The 16156-nt window shown below is 39.5% G+C and overlaps 2 protein-coding genes across 2 annotated transcripts; both read right to left on the bottom strand.

The window, feature by feature from the left end:
* Positions 1–310: 310 nt before the first annotated feature.
* On the bottom strand, positions 311–4176 carry LOC145908433 (alkaline phosphatase, tissue-nonspecific isozyme-like). The gene is made up of 12 exons (XM_082995712.1): positions 4025–4176; positions 3602–3859; positions 3312–3467; positions 3063–3141; positions 2766–2847; positions 2418–2581; positions 2070–2220; positions 1773–1907; positions 1531–1639; positions 1272–1403; positions 962–1123; positions 311–782 (listed from the first exon to the last, which is right to left on the bottom strand). The coding sequence occupies exons 1-12, from the start codon at positions 4074–4076 to the stop codon at positions 643–645; spliced, it is 1620 nt and encodes a 539-aa protein (XP_082851838.1). The 5' UTR covers positions 4077–4176; the 3' UTR covers positions 311–642.
* A 4225-nt stretch (positions 4177–8401) lies between these two features.
* LOC145908710 (uncharacterized) lies at positions 8402–14069 on the bottom strand. Its single transcript, XM_082996033.1, has 11 exons — positions 13944–14069; positions 13662–13864; positions 12226–12466; positions 11609–12008; positions 11400–11536; positions 10498–10835; positions 9907–10041; positions 9537–9740; positions 9049–9250; positions 8809–8986; positions 8402–8534 (listed from the first exon to the last, which is right to left on the bottom strand). Exons 1-11 carry the CDS (start codon positions 13948–13950, stop codon positions 8471–8473), a joined length of 2109 nt encoding a protein of 702 aa, XP_082852159.1. The 5' UTR covers positions 13951–14069; the 3' UTR covers positions 8402–8470.
* Between the last annotated feature and the right edge of the window lie 2087 nt (positions 14070–16156).

Genomic DNA, 16156 nt, shown 5'->3' on the forward strand with positions numbered 1-16156 from the left:
AATGGTGTGAAAAGCTGTTGGTGTATTTAATACGTAAGATGAATTATTCAAGTACATAAAATATTTTACCCTCAGATGTCATATGTTAGTTTCTTATATTTCGTCTTAAAACATCTCCATTTCAATCCGGGTACTCGGCCCCGGCCAGATAATGACCAATTTTCAGTATCCCCGGCACCTCTGCGCCTATGTGTACCTGTCGTTTCAAGAACTTTACTTGACGTTTTATATGGTAGCGATTTTACGTTTGCGATCTCTGGTTTAGTGTGTTGATATAGAAGGCATCACACTTTGTCATTTTGCTGATGTGTCAGTTTTACTGGCGTACGTATAGAAGCAAAGAGATGAATGAAGCACTGAATTCACTATATATCATAGAAAGAACACAATACACAGAATAAGACATAAATAAATAAATATAAAATGGCACACGTCTCAACGTTTTATAAAAATATTCCATCGTGATCATGTCACCACGCACAACCACCAGGAAAGATTTGATAAACTTGCTCTGATCGTAGAGCTAACGTCACACGTCATAAATAAAAAACTAAAATATCTCAGTTTTGTCAAAAAAGGATGTGAAAAAATAAACAAAATGGACAGATGATGATTCCACTTATAGTCGGGTGTCTCTATGATTTAGTGTTTGGGATTTGCATTCTCTTCAACCAACTGTCCTTGCATCACCACTGTCGCTTCTCCGTCTTCTACTTCACTGCCATCGTCAATAAATGGGACGCTTGGTGTTCGGCAGTGATCATATTCAGACGATTGAGAATCTGTTTTGAACAATATCGATATTTATAACTGATATAGGTCGTGCAAATCTAAAAAAGATCAGATCGTCTCGTTTAAATTAAGTTTCCTAGTATTGCGCAATAATTTCCCGGTATTGCGCAATAATTTTACCGTCAAATATCTCTAGCTAACCAGTGATAGGATTACTTAGGTAGCTTACCCATGCAGGAGGCATGAAAAACGACTTGGGCTATATAAGTTTGTTCGTGAACCCCAGTTACGAGATGTGACATAGGCCCGCTGGCATAAACCAGCATATCTTCTGCTCCATGAGTCTCTCCACGGCGTTTAACTGCCGTCAAAGGTTGATAGTCGTTTCTTGCTGAAAAATAACAGGTGTGTTGTTATATAAGGTGTGTTGTTATAAGTGAGACTTGCATTAAGTATTTTGACACAAATCTTAAGTGTCAATCCAAAAAACCTTGGTGAAAACTGGAAACTTAGTTTGCATAAGGTCACATTTTTTGTACCTGCTTGCTTTTGGGCTTTATAGAATGTGTTCCAAGTGTTGCCGACGTTGTAGTTGGGACCGTTGCCGTATGCGGTGTTCGTGAAATACCTTCCGAATGTATTGTATCCGTGCTCATAGTTGGTCATGACCTCTGTTCATCAAAAATATTTAAGCTTAAAATCTTTTTAGAATTATGTCTTGTAATAACGTAAGTTTAGCTGTGATGTAAGTTTCACGGTCTTTAGGTTGGAAGTCATTATCAGGACAAAGTAACTCACTTGAAAAACTGGTGCCTCTCGGGCCCGCGTTGCCGTAAGTGAACACGTGACCATGATCAGATGTTGCTATGATAAGTGTGTCGTCGTCACTGGTGAGATCCTTAGCAACCTGAAAATTATTTTTATTATAGTCAGTATTTTTGCAGCGGTAGAACTAAGTTAAATTTAATGTTTATTTTATTATTTGAACACGGGAGAATAAGAGTTTATGAGTTGGCCTTAAATTTTTACAATCTTTGTACCTTTATGGCTCTGTCGAAATCAGAAAATTCCTCCAATGCGTATTTAACGAGGGTTTTGTGATGGGCTTTGTCGATCATTCCTGCTTCAACCAAGAGGAAAAAACCTTCATCGTTCTTCTTTAAAATCTTGACTGCCTGTAAATTTTAATCAACCATTATATTAACCCTGTTAAAATCATCTTGAGTTAGGAAAGTCAGAATTTCTTTTTCTCGTGTAGTTTAATAACATTTTGTTCTATCTCGGGTATTATAGCATTTAAACGTAAAGTCGAAGTTACTCAAAAACCTAAACAATACCTTTTCGACCATTTCTGGCAACGATGGTTGAAATCGCATTCTGTACGAGTTGCTCAGTCTGAATTCCATTTCTGTTGATGCGAAGAGACCAAGCAGGTAGTCGGTTGTGTTAGTATCGACCGCTGCAAGTTCTTGCTTGTTGTTCACGTACCTACACAACAACCAGTTTACACGGCTGTAAACTATGCGTTTTAACCTTATTTAAAGACTGGCTTTACCAGGTCATACCCACTGCTATATTATACCAGCTGAGCAAGACACAAACTGAGTTGACTTATGTGGAAGTTGTAAAAGCATCAACAATCATTGTAAAGGCATGTGTTTATATGGGTGTAGTTAAGGACTTACACATTGTTGTGCTCTGGGAAAGAGTCCTTCCATCTCCTGATAAAATTACTTCCTTCTTCTGGGCGCCTGTATCCCGTCTCCAAAATTCCACTTTCATCTTTGATATCTTCCCTTCGCGACAAGCTTTGACTGTGCATGTGCACTCTACCGCCACCCAGCAGAACCTGAATTTACGATTATTTCGGGTGAATCGAGCGCAAATGACTTTATCTCCTAATTTGTAGCCAGGCATATTGAATAGTTGGCGAATAAAAGTATACGTTTTATTGTGCAAGAAGAACAGATTAAGTGAAATAAAACGTAATTTTTCCGCACTTTGAAATTTAGATTTAAAAGTATTCAATTTACCTGAATATCTTGTCGTTTGTCAAAAAGCTGTTGCGCGATGTCCTTGCAGCCACTACTTGAACCGACTCGTGAATACCATCCTCTGCAAAAAGTTTACAACTAAGTAAAATTGATTATAGCGATACTGTTTCTGTTCGTTCCGGCAATTTGCGTGTCTGCGGATTATGTAATGGCGTCGAAATTATTTCCTTACTGGTTTCGGATGGGACAATGTACGCAAAATCAACATGGAATTCACATATATTTGATTTATGTTTTTCATAAAAGCATTTCCAACCGTTTTTTTTGCAATCTCACCTCCTGGGAATATGAGCGTAGGCCGACGCTGGCGTCGCATGTTGTATGCGTGTCGTTGTCACCACTCCTGTTGATTTGCCTGTAAGTCACAAATTTTTGTTTCAGCCGAACTGGCAATTTTATGTCGCAATTGTGAGTTTGGTCAATTATTCCGCTTGCAGGGCAAACGATTTACTAGTTTTAGGTATGGCTGCGACGGTGTTCGTTATTTCAACGGCGAAAGGGCAGCATATCTGTCAAACAACTCACCCATTTTGACGGCTTTTTCCAATGCCGATTCAACGTGCTTAGCTTGAGTACATTTTCCGCCGTGAGACGCAACCATACCAAGAACCCCATTGCCTGTTTTTACTCCAGATAGAATTGCAGTTGCCGTTGCTGCGCTGTCGGGGGTCTGGGAATTCACTGATGGAAAGAAAGATAGTTTTTATTCGAATTCATGCTGGGTGTCAACACAGTATAAGAGACCATCATTAAATATTCCTTATTTGCTAGGCCTTTAAATGAATTTATCTGTATATTCTTTACTTTACACTTACCACTGTAAGTCTTTGCTGTCCCAGTATGCGGAAAACTGTCGAGTGTGGTGACGTATTCTTCGCCAGTTTGGCCCCGTTTTTGGCCCATGTAGACTCTCCCGGCTGTTGAGGTTCCAATGCTCATGCCGTCGCCGATAAAAATAATAACATTTTTTGCTTTATTGGTGTTGATGTTTGAGAATTTGTTGACGGAATTTAAAAGATCGTTTTCTCGTTGAATTCTCCAAAATGCTTCGGTTTTTTCAGCTGGTGATACGGCTGCAAAGTACAAAATATGTTGATTGTAGATTTTTAAGTAAGCATAGCAATCATAAGTGCCAGATATCGATATTTCGTATTCGAGCTGACACGAACATGATTATACAGTATATCTATCCGATAATATTACTTTATCTCAACTTTAAGTTTCGTTGAAACACATACCTGCCATTGCAGCGCCAATAAGAAATAACAATGCAGTCAGTTGAAACAACATAATTTCTGATGAATGTCTTGCAGTGTTATAAACTTTTTGTTGATTTTTAATTCACAATTTAGTCTCAATATGCAAATATCGTTGGAGTTTTATTGCTAAAAGTTGCCACTGAAAATAATAAATACGCATTAACATTTCCGAAGGCAAAAATGTCACAAAGGATTGTAGTTTAAACATCATCTCAAATTTCATCCAAAATTTGCATGATTTTATGCCTTGATATCCTTGTGAACTCCAAACAAACAAAAATTGTTCCTATTTCCCAATAAATTGCGTTTGCCAACGCAGCATAAAACGCTTCGAAATTGGGTCTTCTTTCTACTGTTCTCTTGACTTCTTCACTCGTCGATCTGCTACAACCTCTGAAATCGTCCTGATTTTATACCCGATTGAAACCCATTGAAACGTCACAATCTTCCTTCTTTGCCAATAGACACTTCCTGACGCTTGTCCGGTGGTGTCGCGTAAAAGGGAAGTCAACGAGTCATGCACGGATTTGTGTAAGGTATTTTGCTGCGCTATATTAAGGTTTGTGTGTCACGTATGTTCAAAGCTTCACTGTCAGTATTATCGTTGGCACGGTGTGCGTGTTTAAGGGATTTTTTTCTGACTCGCCGTGGCCGTTGTCAACGGCAACCTGACCACGTAATAACTACGTCAAGATTTTGTGACTTCGTAGAAATTCATGAAACAACATGCTTATATGATCATGTTTTTCCCCAAATACCGAAAACCCGCAACATTTTACCCCTATTCTCACGCTCTGTGACGTAATAATCTCCTAAATTGTGACACAATATATCGCTAACTCACAACATGCTATGGTGGTAATTTGAACGTTTGGATCTTAGCGTGTAATAATGTGTCATGGTAAGGAGAAACGCACGTACGACCTCGGAAAACCACAAATGCCCTGGTGTAACCTCTGCTTGCAGGATCACACAATAAGTCGAGTGACAACTGCAGTGAGCACGCACGTTCCCATTCTAATTAAGGTAGGCATTAATGCAATGACGCTTAACTAACGCGTTTGTATGCCTTGAGTCACTTGGACTTCTGAGAAGATTTTTAAAGTCGCTGGGTTTGGTTGTTATCGGGGTTAATGGGTTTCAACAGGAGCAAATCGTTTCGTTTTTAGCTTTGTGCGGTTAATTTTAGGTCCTGAGTGCAAACTGTGATGTACATAACCGCATACAGATATATTACAACATGCACAAGGCGTGTGATGTTGTAATTGTGGTTTTGTGGCAATTCATAGATATGACCTCCACGCACTGCGCAATTTCTTTGATGTGTGTCCTAAATTGCTACTTTTAGGCTTAACCACATCTTGGCTATAGATGTAGCTATACACGTTGTCACAGTAATGTTTAATCTAATTTTCGAGATCTGTGTTTATGGGCAAAACACGTGCTTGTTTGGAAATGATCGTCTTAATATTTCCAGGTAGAACACGCACACTGCATCCTGTTTTTTTGAATACCGAGACTAGTCACAAGATATACGTTTGTTTCTTCATGCTTGCGTCATAAAGAAGGAGAATTGTCAAAATTAAGTGACAAGGTTAGCCCTAAACGTTTTTTTTTTCGGCGCCTACATCACCAATTCGGTCCAATAAACAACACAACACATGGATCAATAAGTCGCAATTCGCATTTACGTGGAGGTAAAGTTACACTTACCGTGTAACAATTTTTTGTAAGGCGAATCTTTAATCCAAGTTTGAAATCCCAAAATCGTACAAAATATTTGTTTTTTTTAAGAAAACATTTAGCTTTAAAATGGCATTGCGTTGGTCTATTTCGCCTGGTATTTTGCATTGGCAGTATTGTAATGTTTTGCTGATGCAATAACTGTAACCAATCAATCACACAACAAGTACATCAGTGACGTTGGATTTAACTCTGTTTGACTTGGGGAAACTGCGTAATAGAACTATGTCAAGTCATCGTATTACCTTATAGTTCAAAGGCATTTGCGCACTTTGCAGAATGAAATGTTGCAATGGGCAGTTTCGTGGACGTATTAGAAACGCTTACTCATGATCAGATGACAAAAGGTCAGCAAGGACAAAAATGTATTGCGTAGATTAATTGCTTTCTTACGAATTTAAAATGCGTCTTTACACGATTAGCTCTCATGACATTTAAGCTTAACAACTGAAAAAATATAGATGTTCATGGTTATTTTTGTATTTGTTGAGTTCCATTGTAACAAAACGGAAAGTCGATTAAGTATCAATCTATACCCTCGGTTTCCAACGACTCAATGTCAATCTTGCTTACAATGCAAGACTATTACCGCATTTAGCCGCAGCTGTTAATTTTAATCGAACATGTTTTGGCCTTTGGCGCTTTTGGTTGATCACGTACACGTGTGTTCACTGCAAGCACGTGAATTCGTTGTCCAATCACAAGCGTAGAACAACAGTTTGCCATTAAGCCATAACTTCCCGGAAATTATTTTAAACCGGCGTAACTTGACTCTTATTTTCAGTGCGTTTAAAAGTTTGGTGCAGTTCACTTTCCAATTCGTGATATATGAAGGAAATTGACCGATCAACTGCGGAGGCCATTTCCTAGATCAGAGAATGCCGGTATTTAAAATACTTTTGGTTTTGCCGAAATAAAGCACTGGCCGACCTTTTTTTATTTTAAACCCGCTTAAATCCTAATCTAAGCGCTGAACGTCAACATTGTCGGTGAATACAAGCAACGCCCGGATGCGATTGATTAGTTTAATTACACAAGAACTACAGGATGCGACACAGTCGTGACTAATATGTTGGTCGTGGTCTGAACTGTTTTTGTGAGATAACTTTGTACGCCCACGAAGCGGAAAACGACCGGGGCCCAAAATAACAACAACATTCCGGTTGCATCACAACAACGCCTAGGATGCTTCCGCCGTGACGCTGACTTCTTGATCAACTTTATGCGGTCTCAGCGTAAGAGCGCGGCTAACCCATTTTCAAGTGGTGTCAACTATACGTGGGACTCTATCAAGTGGGAAATTTTCCAAATTTCCTTTATGTGACATGCTTAGAGTGCGAAGTTACGTAAATCTCAGTTTACCTATGAACCAATGACTGGGAATTCTTGACACAAACCACAAACATAATAACACACCATTGCCTAAGGCCTTGACAGTGATATCATACCACTTGCACCTTTTGCTCAACAGATAACTACAACATATCAACAAATTCTAAGTCTGTTCTTCTGGGTTGCTAAAACACCCTATGTTTGCTGCCCATACTGTGTCCCAACTGGATGAACTCATTCCAATATGATGACTGTGATGCTTGCATTCTGAATGATTGTCCACGTACACAATTCAATTAACCTGTAGTAACAACCAATGGGTTGTTGTACTTATATAGACCAGCTGTTTGCCATACGAATCGATGTAACCCATTAGCGTCCTCTAACCTGCTATCACCATTATATCCCCACCCTGTATTGTTTAGTTCCAACAAATGTATGGTAATTCCTTGCCCAGTTGGTAAATTGTCTGTTAAATTTCAAACAGAAATATAGGTGTGTCTGTATCCGATTTACATATTTAACACCTCTGGCCAAGAGATTTGGTTGGAAATTAGGTGGATTTGTTGTTACGTTTCAGCGGGTAATTTGGTCATTTGAAAAACTCCAATCACGCCCTTTGATTGGGTTTTTCCATTTGCAGCTGTAAAATGACGTTTCTGTATGGATTAAACAGCATGGTTAAATGTTAAGTTCAGGATTGTAGCAAGGACTTGTTTTAAATTCTTTGCATTTGCAGCGTGAATGGGGAAGTGACTTTTTTAGATTTTTCTTGAGTTTTTGCCACCTTAGGAATAAAAAAAACACGCAAGTTCCGTATTTATTTTATATTTGTTGATACTTGTGGTAAGCAAAGACAATATGCCTTTTGATTAAAAAACTTCTCGTCATCTTCTTGGAGGAAACGCTACCGATAAAAGTGGTAACCCGCTAATTGCAGGATGGCGGTGAGCGGTTTATGACGTCATACACTAATCAGCGCGATCTGTTCTTGGAACGTGACATGTTGGTTTGTAAAGTCTTCAAGAATTTTTGATGAATGTTTTTGAATAATCGCGCGTAATGTGGAGAAAGGGACACAAGACGTAATGTGTTTAAATATGGCTTGTTGTGTACAAATTAATAAGGCTTTCCTGGAATCGCGGTCTCTTATGTTGTTGACAGTAAATTTAATCAAACAATATTCTTTCGCTGCAAATCAAACGACAGCGACTTTTGATTTCTGATATTTTTTCGTCACCTCCGTGGTTTCCCTTTGGATGTATCAAGTTTAGAAAAAACTTTTGAACAAAATATTTTTATTGCGAAAAAATAAATCACAGAAAAAGTTTTCTCCAATTACGTCACGGTTTACGTCATATTCCCGTTGCCTTTGGTAAGTTTCTTGGCTGCCTGTCGTTGTTGGCGAAGAAATCTACGGATCAATTTCGTTTTCATGTTAGTCATTTTTTATAAAAAGTGGTTTGTCTTTTTTTATGCACATATATTTCGTCTGCTAATAGTCATTATCAGTACTAAGGGTATCGGCTTTAAGAAAAACCTCAAAGACAAACGGTTTTTATAATGCATAGTTGTTAAAATATTTCATATGAATACCTTTACGTTGGCCATAAAGCTAACAGGGTAATATTTTTGCGCAACTTTCAATTTCGTCATTACCAGTCATGACGTCACACATTTGCTCCCACCTGGCGTCATACGATACGTTCTCTATTTTGGGTTTTATTGACGTCACTATGAGGTTCACTTGATCAGGATCGTTGCTGACGTAGCGGATGTGACGTAACGAAGGGGAACCGAGTTTTAGAAAGGCGATCAATGCTTGGTACATCACCTCCGTCGCCATGTGAAAAGGATAACTTTCATCTGTGACGTCATAATATAGATTAGAATTCCAATTGAAGGAATAATAAAAAACAAGCGCTTACTTGTTTTTGAGGAACTTGAAATCCCAACAACAGGTAGAGCAATACTTCTTGCTCTTAAGTCCACATTGGCGGTGTTAAAGATGTTTTTGTACGAGTTGTACAACTGTTTTCTACATTTCTTTGTGTCGCTTCCGTGCCACGTCGGCGTCACCACGTGGATGATGTGTTGACTCGGTAGACCAACGCTAGGTGTCACAATAACCTTGAAACAAATTGCGGTATTTTTGCGCGTTGTTTATTAAGCTGTAATCAACTTGTCTAAATGAAAATTAAATGTTTTGGACAATTGTAAGCAAGTGTTACAGTATTGAATTGCATGTTACAAAAATGCCCGAGCAGTGTTCACATCAAAAGCGATTTTACTGATAACTTCGTATATAGACAAACATTAGACTAGTAACAAATATCTGTTTGTCCTTTGCTACGCCTAATGCGGATGAACTTGTCCGTCCTATCCGGATTAACCGAGGTCTGTTGTAGCAACGTACTTTGCATTCTGGTACCGGACCGTGCATCGAAACGTGAAGTTTTGTGAGTTTTGGGATTTCGAAAGCTCCGTGTTTCGCCACCGCCCACGCCAACTCCCCTGTTACGTGTAAGTGACTGTTTGTTTCGTTCACTATGACGTCACAGTCGGTATCGGTGACGTCGCCTTCGTGAATTTCGATGCTTATCCCAGTAGGGGTGACGGTCTATTGAGAGGAAAAAAGTGGGTATTTGTTGAAAGGGTACCGGTTTTTACGTGTTTTATTCATTGTGTATATTTTATCATATTTATATTGCACCATACGTATTTCCCCATGCGTAATTTCTACTTTACAAACAACTGCTTGACGTTCTGAAGTCAGATTTCCTCACCTCAAAGTAAACCTTGTGCATTTGTTTAAACTGGAAAGGACTTTTGAGCTTCGGAATCACCGACGGTTTCGGGAATTGATTAAATGAACCTCCCCTGAGATTGGGTGATCTCCCGTACGTGTTTTCCAGGGGCAACTAATGCACAGAAATAGAAAATTGAAACGTGAGCAAAACATTTTGGCCCTTAAATGTATTTTTAAGCTGAAGCACCACAACGTGAGAACCATTTCCGGGTTTTCGCCGAAGCCCAGACGAAAGCTTACCTTTTAACCCTATTGGTAACCGGAACTTTTTTGAGGGTTTTTTTTCCCAATAATTAATCTCAATCATGACAACTTGACATGTAACGTCTGTACTTGGCAACGCGAATATCCTGGAAACTTAATTTTGTTAATTGTTATGACCAGGGCAAACCCCTTTCTTCTCCCAAAGCCACATCCAAACCGTGATTTGCGAACCTTAATCTAAGCCAGAACGCGAGCTCTCGTTTAATGAAACAAACGACAATTCTGCCAGCGCAAAGCGTTTTATTTGGACCCAGCTTAAGACTTGAAAATAAAACAATATACAGATCCTATGTCAATCTGTCACCTGCAATGGTCCGGTGTTGGGCCTCAAAGGGGGCGTTTCCACCTTTAACCTCGCGACGTCATCACCTATGACGAAACGAGGGGTTCTGTCCATGGTGGCGTAACCTCCTTCGTTTCTGTACACGCTGTAGTGTGTCGGCGTTCTCCTTCCAACGTAGGGTGATTCCCCACGAGTTACGTCATATCCGCTGTCGTAAACGGGGTTCGGGGTCCTGAGAGTAGGGGTGCGTCGCAGGGTGTGCCGCTGACCCGGATGTGTGTACACTAAGGGGTCGAGATGCGCCCCAGGGGGAATAACCGGGGACCGCTTGATAAAGTGATGCTGTTCTTTGTGGGGGTCTGAAACGTATTATTTGGGGTTTGACCGAAAGCAAAGTCTGGTGGGTTTGACAACAAAACTATAAAGTACGGTATGTTTTGCAAGTTTGTTGGCTTACAAGCACGATTCTTTCTGCCGTAAGGATTATTTTTACGTCATGGAATTATAGAATTTTCGCTAATACTGATTTTCAAACGATTGCATTTCTTCCTCGAAAAAATAACTCTGCATGGTTTTGTATACATATGTTCACAACCTGTTTGCGTGTGTGTTTCTGATCACAAAACAGGTGTTGCTTATCTATAATACCATCTCATGACTTAGTAATGAAAAACTTTGAACAGTATAGGAGTAAAAGGTTCCAACAAGCTTAGCAGATTCCATGATGGCTCTCTAATGTAACTCTGTATGTTGTTTCAGGTTGGAGCCAATAGCGTTTGTTAGATATGGCTTTTAACATTACCAAATGCATCACTTAAATGTGTGTTCGTGCCAGTAAAAACGTTTGCATGTACCACAGTCTCACGCTATTTCAGAAAATAGGTAAGATAGGATCTTTTCGCTGCTTATATCCTTTAACTCACGTGGTTGATACTGCTTCCTGGGATCTACGTCATAAGACCTGTAATACGTTTGTGACGTATCAATGGCACTTCCATATCCAGATGAACTGTTGGTGGAAATTGTTTCATCGCCAGATTCTCGCCTTGGGGATGGCACCCTGTGGTGAAAAATATACGGTAGTTTAATTGTTTATATACATTGCTGTAACGAAGCAGGGTGAAACTCTAACCTTGGTTGTGCGTATACCCCAGAATCATATGACCTTATTCTGGTGTCATAAAACCTGCTTTCATGAGGTATTGCTGCGTCACTGTAGTGTTTGTTGGGGCGATACACTAATGGCGAGTAGCTTCTTGAACCATGCGACACATCGGGCCAACTGTCTTCCGAATAAAAAGGCTTTTGTCGTTCGGCTTTACTCGGAAGCGTTCGGTAGCTGTTATCGGATTGTTTCGGATTTTTCCGTCCAGTTGTGTCGGATCGATAAGAATGAAGTGATTTTTCTTTCGGACGTTCTAATGTTCCGCTAGGTATCGCACCGGAGCACAGTGCGCTGAGAAAGGTTCGTTTTGCATCTGTCACGTCGTCAACACAACAGTAGAGTACGAGGCTTTGTCCTTTGCCCATTTCTACAAGAAAATATCAAACGTACAACTAACCTAGTGCTGCTAAGCATCGTAATTTAAAAGAACTGCCTTTTCTGGCAATAAAATTCACGTAGTTTTTGTTTTAACTGACAATGCCCATGGGGCGAAACATGTTTTCATGAATTTCACCGGGCTTATCTGTGCAAACGTTAAATGTTGTAAAACGTTTGTGCCAATGCGTCTTAACATGATAAGTTACCTTTAACCATGACTGTCGGGTGGAACTTTTTCACTTCGAATGTCGCGCGGTGAAACTGGTGAAGCGTGATGTTTGTGACGTGGCGACTTAAAGGTACTGCAACCACCCTGGACGTGACGTCATAGTAGAAGTCTAGAAATCGTTGAGCTGCTTGCGTCAGTCGGTCACGATCCGAGCGCTTGGTGGCGCAAAAGACAACACAGTTGTCCATTCCAGACCAAGATATGGCCACATGGAACAACTGAACATATAACAATGTTTTTAGGTTTTGTATACGTCAGGGCTTTAATACTAGTCAGACATTTTAATATATGAAGGCATTTAACCATGATTTTTTTTTGACCACACCGTGATTTGAACCCAGGATATCCTGGGCACGAATCCCGTTCAGGTTTTCTTCTTGGTATATGGGTCGGGCGCTTGACCAATGCTGCCAATTTAACCATGATCGATGCTGTGATAGCTAAGATCGCATAGTAGGACATGTAGTGCTTGTTTATTTAGACATCTTACAACCCCTTTTATGTTTATTAACGGCGTAATTTGATAAAGACAACAGTTTACTGGCCAACACGAAACACCACTTTGCTACAAGAAATGTAGACCCCGCCGTAATGATTCCAATCGTTACATGCAGTAAAAAAGTTTCGGTTTCGGCCGAATTTTGCAAAAAATAAAAAACATAACCTTGGTTTCGGCCGAATAAATTCGGCAAACCGAACTTTCGGTGCATCCCTAATACTTGCTACTTTTACGCAGAACATTTAGCAAGAATGAAAGCGTGACCGCACGCGAGTTTCGAAAAACATCATAACTTATTTATTTCCTTGTCTTGTGTTTTTGATACAAACCGTATGTCCGTGTGTTTGTATTGAAAAAGCAATTTTCGTCGAGCGCCAAACGAAAGTCGTAATTAACTTGACTGTTTGTATACACGAAGCATGAGCATGTGGTTGCTGGTTCGTTGTGCAGATGTTGCGTTGTATGTAAATGGCGTTAAATGTTCCAGATGGAAATTTGTGGATTATCGTAAGTAACCAAATGAAATATAGCACGTTCAGACATTTCCACCTTTATTTTCCCACTATAAATTTTATATTTTTACTCGTTTGATTGTACTTTGTTCAATGGACTATTTTATACAGGTTCATATGAGTTCAGCAATGTAAAGGAATTTCAGGTTTTTGCTTCTTGCCATCGCATTGTGTTGTGTTTTATTGCTATGGAAGTTGGAAACGACTTCTACATATTTGAAAAATGTTCTCTATATTACTGGTGAGTGGTGACCAACCGAACTGCCATGTTGGTAAATTAATGTTGCTTTTTCAAAAAGGGTCGCACAAAGCGTTGAGTTTTATGAGGGAGTTGGTTTTGCCGTGTTTTCCAATGTTACCGAATTTTGCTGGTTGGACATGACTACATATGTATAATCTTACCTGTTGGATTTCGGCGAATTCTTCGTAATGGCAATACAAGATGTAAGCTATTATATCCGACTCCACCTTTACCCTCAGCAAGCCGTCCCGAGCCGTTTCTACGACAACTACAGCGGGAGCTTGAAGCTTCTCGCGTTTTATTGGGGGAAGAGGGGGAGGTGGGGGTGGAAATGGGGGGCTGCTGACGTCACGGCGAGATGAATCTATGGAAACATGTGATGGTATGTTGGAGGTTGACGGTTCGAATCCCGGTGTGGACTTGATTGATTCAGGGTTACTTACATTCCATTTTGTTGTCCGCCTATTTAGGGATGTGGAAGAAGTTGATTCCAGTTGCGGAGCAATGCCAATAGCTTATTTACAGCAGACGACATTTCTATTTTTCTACGCAAAACACTCACGAATCTACAAACAAATCCATACCTGTTTAACTAAATATCAACACGCTCAAGGTGATCAATTTTAGACCACAATAATGCGGTTTAAGTATGTGTTTGTAGTTTTACATACAGAACTACTCGGTGACACTGTCGCGTAAACACGAAAAATACCTTCCTTGATTTACTTGTAAAAACTATGCAATGGTTTATGTTAAAATTGCATTCATTTTAAGCTTCAGGTACATTGCTGATATGTTTCGTATGTGCCAGGATCGCGTTATTATTGTCAAGATGGTACTATTTTCAAACAATGAACGTCTATGCGTCATAATTGCGGTGTTTAGTGTAATGTTTCGGCAGCTGTGTTCGCGGGGCTTACAGATTTCAGGCTTATGAATTATTCAATACTCCGTTCCCCAATCCATCAAAATGAACACAGTAGACTTATGTCTGTGTTCTTGCTTTTGTTACGATTAGCTGTCACTCATGCTAATATCACTTTTTCCACACAATGTTAATAAAGCAATACGTCATTCTAATGCCATATAAGGGACATAGTAATACTTCCTACGATATTGTCTATCACAGTAATAACACCTAAATGGGTTTGGCAGGTATAGAATCGATTAATAACAGATAAATTTCGAGAATCTATGTCAATTCTTGGTGTTCAACAGACTGTTGACAAATCGTCGGACAAAAGTCATTTTGTAAACTGAACATTTGTATCCATGGCTTTCTGTTTTGGCTAAACACGGTGTTTCTTTCTTATACAAGAACGAAACTGATTGTCTCAAAACGAATTTTGTTTAACCAGAACAAAAATCAGTCCTGTACATTTTCCATCAATTCCTTGCGATTACGTCATGTGGTTTACAAAACAGAATTTCCTAAACCAGATTTACCGAAGAATGTCTGGACGTTGCAACGTGAACTAAACAAAACGTTGCCTTCCAATAATAAATTGATATGATACGTATCAGCAGCTGGGGCTACTTGCTAGAAAATCTTGACTAGGAATATGAAAAAGTCACTACTGCTGTATCTCAATGCAGAGCTTCACCTTATGGTGTTACCGCTCTATTTACTAACTTTTCTATTCTGTTTCTGATCAACATTTCTAGTACATTTCCACAAATTACTTTGAAATAACAAAAGCCACGAAAGCCTAAGTGATAAAACCGTGCATTCCAAGCGATTTTGTTGTATAGTTTTCTGTTCATGGCGTGTTTCTATGCTTCCGAAATCAAGAATCCTCATCGATATTCAGTTTGTTTGCTGTGCAAATAACTCTCCTGATCGGTCGATTTTCGTCTGCTTATGATGTTATGTGTGCTAACCTGAATTACTATGACAACTACGTTGTGGTGTTTAATTAAAATGGCCTTTCAAAAAATTATGAAAAATTCTGTTCTCTCTCTTCATAATCTGGCTGCAGAAAGCTCTTCCAATTAACTGTTAGATCGTATCACGTTCGCCAGCCCATCTCAGCACGGTGTTTCCTTAGTGTTGTGATGTTTCCACCGATAACCTGTGGCGTTTAAAAACGATAAATAATTAAAACTGAGGTCAGTGTTTTTGCGTGCGCCTTTTTGTTTCCTGTTCAATCCTTGACCCTTCTGTTTTACCTTTCTGCCTTGTTACACTTACTGGTCCCTTTTTTACATTTTTGCTGGTTTCATAACAAGATGTTTTGGACACTTACTATAGCAGTAGGCAATAACAAACGGATAGTAATGGCTGCAGAGTACAATACAAATTGGTGGTTACAAATTGTGCTATAACTTGTTACATATATTTTAAAGGGCAATATTCCAAAAATGTAACCTGGCCGACTGTAACAATCACCTTCGCTAAGCAACAATGGTCCACAATTGTGGCGTAGCAATTTGCCAATTGTTATACGCCATAAATAAACAGAGGCTTGGTTAGAAACGTGCTGGTGACAAGAGGTATTGTTACGTCTGAATTAAAACGCAGGCGATGAATTAGATTCGTGGCTGCCATAGAAAGCAATGTAAACAAAACGGTCTTTGTGTTTCGTTGCGTTGATTGATTTCGACGCTTTTCGGCATGATGTTTTGTGGCCTTTAAAACCGACTTTATCAAAACAAC

This window comes from Ascidia mentula, chromosome 7 (assembly GCF_947561715.1).
Source record: "Ascidia mentula chromosome 7, kaAscMent1.1, whole genome shotgun sequence".
NCBI lineage: Eukaryota > Metazoa > Chordata > Ascidiacea > Phlebobranchia > Ascidiidae > Ascidia > Ascidia mentula.

Excerpts from the sequence above, each read along its gene's own strand:
- LOC145908433 (XM_082995712.1), bottom strand. The coding sequence starts at position 4,076 with ATGTTGTTTCAACTGACTGCATTGTTATTTCTTATTGGCGCTGCAATG. Across the intron at positions 2,848-3,062 it reads TACGCTCATATTCCCAGGAG|AGGATGGTATTCACGAGTCG; the intron begins GTGAGATTGCAA and ends AACTTTTTGCAG. Across the intron at positions 2,582-2,765 it reads ACAAACGACAAGATATTCAG|GTTCTGCTGGGTGGCGGTAG; the intron begins GTAAATTGAATA and ends TCGTAAATTCAG.
- LOC145908710 (XM_082996033.1), bottom strand. Across the intron at positions 11,537-11,608 it reads GGGGTATACGCACAACCAAG|GGTGCCATCCCCAAGGCGAG; the intron begins GTTAGAGTTTCA and ends TTTTCACCACAG. Across the intron at positions 9,251-9,536 it reads GTCCGGTACCAGAATGCAAA|GTTATTGTGACACCTAGCGT; the intron begins GTACGTTGCTAC and ends ATTTGTTTCAAG.